The sequence below is a fragment of the Poecilia latipinna genome, unplaced genomic scaffold (genome assembly GCF_001443285.1).
Source record: "Poecilia latipinna isolate Pla-1442-1.1 unplaced genomic scaffold, P_latipinna-1.0 Scaffold1461, whole genome shotgun sequence".
Taxonomy (NCBI): Eukaryota; Metazoa; Chordata; class Actinopteri; order Cyprinodontiformes; family Poeciliidae; genus Poecilia; species Poecilia latipinna.
Window position 1 is genome coordinate 117,240 of NW_015114077.1, and position 6,804 is coordinate 124,043.

At 35.9% G+C, this 6,804-nt stretch overlaps 1 protein-coding gene across 1 annotated transcript; it reads left to right on the top strand.

Annotated features, from left to right (window-relative positions):
• Positions 1-771: 771 nt before the first annotated feature.
• On the top strand, positions 772-5,204 carry pfdn4 (prefoldin subunit 4). Its single transcript, XM_015057417.1, has 4 exons — positions 772-881; positions 1,219-1,326; positions 2,179-2,319; positions 4,777-5,204. Exons 1-4 carry the CDS (start codon positions 852-854, stop codon positions 4,906-4,908), a joined length of 411 nt encoding a protein of 136 aa, XP_014912903.1. The 5' UTR covers positions 772-851; the 3' UTR covers positions 4,909-5,204.
• Positions 5,205-6,804: the final 1,600 nt, after the last annotated feature.

The window sequence follows — 6,804 nt, forward strand, 5'->3', positions numbered from 1 at the left end:
ATTATTTGCTTGAACAAAGTGAAAAAAGTTGAAAATTGTTCCAAATTGTTCATATGTTTAGATTTGTGTGCAATGAAGCTGGACAAGTGAATGGAAAAAAGAGCTGGCTTGTAGCATATCAACAGAACCTGAACCGTGTGTCACCAAAAGGTAGGGAAAACAATAGCATCGTGCAATGCTGTGGTGAATTTCTAAAGAGAACAGCAAACGGATAGACAGAAAAAATGTGTATTGATTACTACAGTTACAACGTAGTAGCCTTTGCTCACCTGCAGCTGAAGGATGAAGTGAGGCACGGCAAATAAAGATTTCAGTCACTGTATAAAAAACGAAATTTTCTCTATTGCTTTTTATTATAATAGAAATGGTTTGTTTTGGAGTAGGGTTTTCAGGAGTTCAGATTGTAATTTGAATTTAAAGCATTTGATTAAAAGAATAGCATACAATGCTTTCATTTATTTAATTTATAACTCATGTTGGCTTGACAATACTTATGGTGAACAATTCCTCTGGACTTAATATATTTAAAAAAAAAGTCACACAACCTGCAGAAAAATCAAATTTCAACATTACAAATTAATAAAAAAATAATTTATGAGCAAGAAAAAAATAATTTAGTAAATGTTTGGACAGGTGTTTATTTCATTTGTCCGGTCCTTCTGAATCTGATAGCTTGGAGGGAATAGAACTAGTTACTACTCAACCCTGCCATGCATATGGGTATAAATCTGTATGAGTTCAATATGTTGTGAACATGTGTATACGCGTGCAATGTATTCGTTCCCCGGTAGAAGGCGCTGCTGCAGCCGTGTTCTGCTGAGCACCGCTGTTCAAAAATAGAAGAAGTCAAGATGGCAGCTGCCACCATGAAGGGACCTGTAGTAAGTGATGTTTTAAAGAAATACTTTTGTTTCTTGAAACTTTATATGCAGTATGTATTTGCGGAACAAGTGAAAGAGTTGAGGTGTTGGAGAGATAGAAGTCAGAATTGTTGATATCAGGAGCATTTTTAAATTCATGTCACATCCTCGTGCAGTGAGCTAGCTAGGAAGCTAGCTCCAGTCCCTCAGCTGCTAACTGTTATTCTTGAAGTTCAAGACGAATGTTATCTCAAACCAAACAAGAGCAGTGAAAACCAACAAGACAGAGATTTGTGGTTCTGTCTGCCATATTTGACGTATATTTTTGGTGAACCTACTAACCGGGGCTTGGTTACAGGCGGTTGAAGACGTTGTCGTCACTTTTGAAGACCAACAGAAGATCAATAAATTTGCCAGAAACACGAGTCGGATGGGGGAACTCAAAAACGAAATAGAGTCGAAGAAAGTAAGTAGCACAACGATTTTAAAACTACAGTATTGTGAACATAAAGACTGAACTATACTGAGTTGACCAGAGACGCATATCTAAAATTACTGCAACATAACATAATATTTCTGCTGTCATGATGCATACCAGAAGTTTGAATTAGTTTGAATTAGAAGAATAGAAACATTCTTTACTGTCCCACAGTGGGGAAATTCACAAAGAATATCTGATATATATATATATATATATATATATATATATATATATATATATATATAAACTTTGCAGAAGAGAAACATTTACAACATAAGAAAAATACGACTTCTCAGTCATTTTTAAATTAGCATTCTCACATTAAAAGACGTATTAAGGGAAATAGGGTAATTTAAAGTTCACAAAATGTGCATGTGTATATGTATAAAAACAATAGACTAAGAGGTGAAGAAAACATGCAAATGACGGCAAGAATATTATTTGAAATGAGAAAACTGCTAATAGCAGGGATGTAAACTCTTTTTGAGTTTGAGTCATTTGGGAGCAGTGATGTTTATAAAGTTTTTATGCTGCTGCAAGAAAGGATTTGAGGTACCTTTACAGAATTGTTATATTTTTACATTAACATTTAAATTACTTATTTGTATACGTTATGAACGGATACGAGCTGGTACACTTCATTATTGACAACATTTTGATTATATCAAAAGTAAATATTACTTCATTATATACAATATTTGATTTATATCATTAATAGTGGTAGGTTATTTTTAATAAGGAGTTTTACATCTTCCCGGAAGGCTGATGAGCTGCTAAAGTATAATGTCAACAGTTAAATAGCCCTCAGTGTAATTGTCTGCTAATATCACTGTGCAGAAAACGCTGCAGAACCTGCAGGACGCCAGCGATGAGCTCATGATGTTGGATGACGACTCCTTATTGGTCCCTTACCAGATTGGTGGTGTTTTTATTGGCCACTCTCAGGAAGAAACACAAGAAATGCTAGAAGCTGCCAAGGTAAGTGTTTGTCACTTAGCACCTGTTCTTATTCTGTCTTCTCTGAAAGTTTAGTAAGATGTGCTGTTCTGTTGGAGTTATATTCCAGAAGCTTAACATTATAATTTTTAGCATACCTGTATTATGATGATGACTCTGTTGCTCTCTCTTCTGTACCTTAAATATTTGAGAGGCACAGAGCGGACGTAGTACATAATAGAAACTAAGGTTCATTTTTAGGAGATGCTTATGAACTTGATGCTAACAGGGTTTGGAAAAACATGTTGAATGTCTTTTTAAATATAATGATGTCATTTAATAAATGTTCCTTCAATGAGGTGACACATTGAGGTAATCTATATGTGTGAAGAGTAAAATCAACACAAAACATGCAGTGTGGTATCCACATGTATTTGTACCAATACAACTGTGTCATCAAGTCATAATTTTAAACAACTTTTTGATAAAAGCGGAACAAATAGTTGCTATTTTGTAACCAGAGATATTTTGGAGTTTGTGAAAGCTTGAAGTTTTCCAAGTAAAGATGAGAATGTGTGGAAAATAATCGCTGTTTTCTGGGTTTATTTTCTATCCCACTGTCCACAGTATCCATTTATTCATTCACCCATTCATTTATCCACCCATTCATCCATCTCTGACTAACATTTTAGTTCTAAGTTGAAATGTGTTGTTTTATTTATAGCTGTGAGTTTTTTCAACATCTCCAAACATTATGTCCGACCTCTTCACTCTTGTACTGTAGGTGTTACTTAGACAGTTGCCTTTCAAACGAGTCAAAATGTACAACTTTTTAAATATTTGGCTTAATCCTTCCTTTAAAAATACAAAAACAGACCTTTTTATTGGCATAGTTTCAGAACCTTTTGAAGATGACAGGCCATTTCTCTCCTCTTCCATTTTCATGACCACTATAGGAGTAAATATTAAAGTCAACATCTTCTGCATTTGGACCATTAATTGTAGAACGTCATTGTTTTTTTGTTTTGTTTTTTCTGGTGGCTTTATGCTGGACTTTTGTTTGCAGTAAAAATCCAGAATCATTGCTGGTTACTTGACAACCGACTGCAGACCGCAATAAGTTGCACTGAGAGCAGGTTCACTCCATGCTGCTCATATGGGCAGCAGAGGGCAGCAAGAGCAGGAAACCCAGGCTGAGGTTCTGGTGTCAGATGGATTAGTTTGGTTCTTTCTGGTTCATTTACAAGGAAATTCTTGATAAGTGTCTAAGAAATATATTCAAGTTTCCCAACTTTAGTCTTTATTTCAGTATGGTGTTGGTTGTTTGTCTTGAAAGTTTGCTGTCCTCCATGTTTTAGATGTTTTCCTTGTTCGAGGAACAAGAAGTTATGGAGATTGATTTGATCAAATTAATCTCCATAACTGAGTACTGACCAGCTAATTTAGCTAATTTATTGGACAATCTAAGACATGCAGAGTATCGCCCCCTGGAGGCTGAATTACACACCACTAATGTAAACCATGAAAACGTAATTTAAGATCTTATTACATTGATTTGATTTCAATAGTTTATTTAGGATTTATCAAACTAATTTGTATTTTTTTTATTGATTGCCAGGAAGCCCACAGTCAGTTGCTTACTAATTTTACTCTTTTTTTTTTTTTTGTAACTATAATATAACAATGGTGTTTTCAGTCAGAGGGTTCTTCAGATTTACAGAGATACAGATTGGGATTTCTAGCATATTTTTGAAGAAATTTGAATAATATGAGTTATAACAACATATAATCCTCTGGGATTATTAGTGTTTTTGAATAGAACTGGTGTCTAGAAATCCTAGAATAGATTTTTAAATTTGGTAATCTGTTATGTAGTTTTGAATAATCCAGTCTAGATGTTAGAGATCCTAGCTGATGTACTGTTGGTTGGACTAGATACTGAAAATACAGAGAAATAACATTTTATTAGACTGGAAATTGGAAGACCATTTGTTTTCCAGAATATAAAAATAACACAGTTTAAGTAGCTAAATGTTTTATACTCAAAATTAGCAGAAACCTACTGTTTACTGTAGGATTCTTTGCAGAAGAGGTTCTGAGGGCAAACTGGCTGTAAGACTTGATTCATGAGTTTACTCAGGAAAATCCGGCTCACAGACAGAATGTTAACAAGGGCTCCCTGCCGTTCTTTAATGGCTGTTTGTTTTTATGTTGACCTCTTCACATCCAAGACTTTGAGCTACAGGAAGGAATAAAAAAAGTTTTTAGAGAAGAAAATGAAGCACCAGCAAAAGTTTGGAAAGCTTCTCTCACTTACAGCCCCTTGTCAGAATTAGAAAGCTGCAGGTCAGGAGTGAAAAAATGTTTCCTAATGGTTGATTTTTCAGTAACTTCAAGCTGGTTTCACTCACTGAAAAATACAGATTTATAAAACACATTCAAGAGTTTCAAAATGGATTCTGCTTGTCTTCTAACTGGACTGTCCACATCTGTTGACAGGAAGCCCTGGAGCAGGAGGTCAAAGGCCTGGAGGAACGCGTGACAGAGATCCAGCAGGTGCTGGGCGACCTGAAGGTCCAGCTTTATGCCAAGTTTGGTAACAACATCAACCTGGAGGCAGATGAAAGCTAAGCTGCCAAATGGAAACCTGAGGACTTTTACTTTTCCTTCCAGCTCATGCTTTAGATCCTTGACGATGCCAACAAAAACATGAACGTGGATGTTGATCGTTTGTAGGTTCTGGCCTGTGTTTACAGAAGTCCGTGCTTTGATATTGGAAAGCATATTAAAAAGGACAATAACTGTTAAGATCTGGTTATTAAATGAAATAATGCCGATAATCTCACATGCATGTACTCCTTAAAACTTCTTTTTGTGTTTTGTTACTGTTGATAAAACAGAAGTAAAAAGGTAGAACTTAATTTAAACTTGTTGCAAGTCTTACTGTCTCTAACAAGAACCACATTAATCTAAAAACTCTGATTTTCTGTCGTAAATGTTGGATAAAATCAATGCACTTCCCTGATGCATTTGGTTTAAATAACTATACGACAGTAAATTGAAGAAGAGTGATGCGCAGAGTTGAAGAAAAAGTGAATTTCTCAAGAGTCTTGACTGGATCTTCACCATTGTTTTAGTTAGAAGCGTAAAAGTTGTTGGTCACTGTAAAATGCTCTGCACTCATTCATTACTAAAATGTAGCAGGTTCGAATGAATGTTTTTTATGGCTATACTAATATCTCAGATGGATATTTTGCATATTAGTCCATGTCTTCATCGAGCTGAAATACAGAAGCAGTGAATATAAAAGCATCATTTAAAAATTGCTGCAAGAAGCAATCACTTTATTTGATCTGTTTAAAGTAAAAAGCACTCAGACAAGTTTATTACTGTTCTTTCACAAAAACAGAGCAAACAGTGTCAACTCTGACTTACAGAATTTATCTGTGCAAAAGTATTCATCTCTTCCAACAACTTAGAAATGGTGTGATTAACCAATAATGATGAAGAAAATCCTAGACATCAAAAATAACTTCTGTATCTTAAGTAAAGGGGATTTAAAATATTTGCATACACAGTAGGCAAATATACATAAACCTACCATTAATCTCCTTCCACATTTGTCATTCAATCTTGCAATATTATAGGATGAACTAAAATACAACTCAATTATGTCATGCATGCAAAGGCTAATTAGCTTGATCACCAATGGCTGGAAATGAACAGATTTCCTGTAACGACAAGTTGTTTCTTTGCTATTAGCCCTTTGAGCTGTGTGTACATGAGCATGATAGACAGCACTAAGGCCCTCCTCCTGGCTCTGATTGGTTGTTTAGATCAGGAGTGGTGCATTTTCTGCAGATTGCAAAAGTAGCACTGGGAAGAGTGGAGGAGCTTGTTTTTTTGTTGTTTTTTGCATACTGTACTGTCACAATATAGCAGGGGTGGGCAACTCCAGGCCTCGAGGGTTGGTCTCCTGCAACTTTTAGATGTGTCTCTACTTCAACACACCTGAGTCAAATAATGAGGTCGTTAGCAGGACTCTGGAGAACATGACTGCATTTAGGAGGTGATTCAGCTGTTGGATTCAAGCGTGTTGGACCAGGGAGACATCGAAGAGTTGCAGGACACCGGCCCTCAAGGACCAGGATTGTCCACCCCTGCAATATAGTGACAGTTTCAACAAATGTCTAACAAACTTTTATTCATGTTTAAAGTTGCATACTGCAGCTTTAAATATGGCATAATCCAATCTCAGAGTGAGCTTTCTGGGGGAGATCAGCAGCTGCCTTGAACATGTAAATTATCTGTTGATTGATGGACTCCTACAGCCTGAGGAAAAACTTCTCGGCTGAATTGATTTTTGGCAGCAACAACCTTCTACAACATTATTGCTGATGTCTTCCCTCCTGGGAATCTTTAAACGCCTCCTTATTATCCTTTTATTTGCTGTATTTATTTAGCAGTTCCTGACTGCTGTCTGGAGGGAGAAGTTTACTCCTACATGTTTTTGTAGTTTGCCTGTAA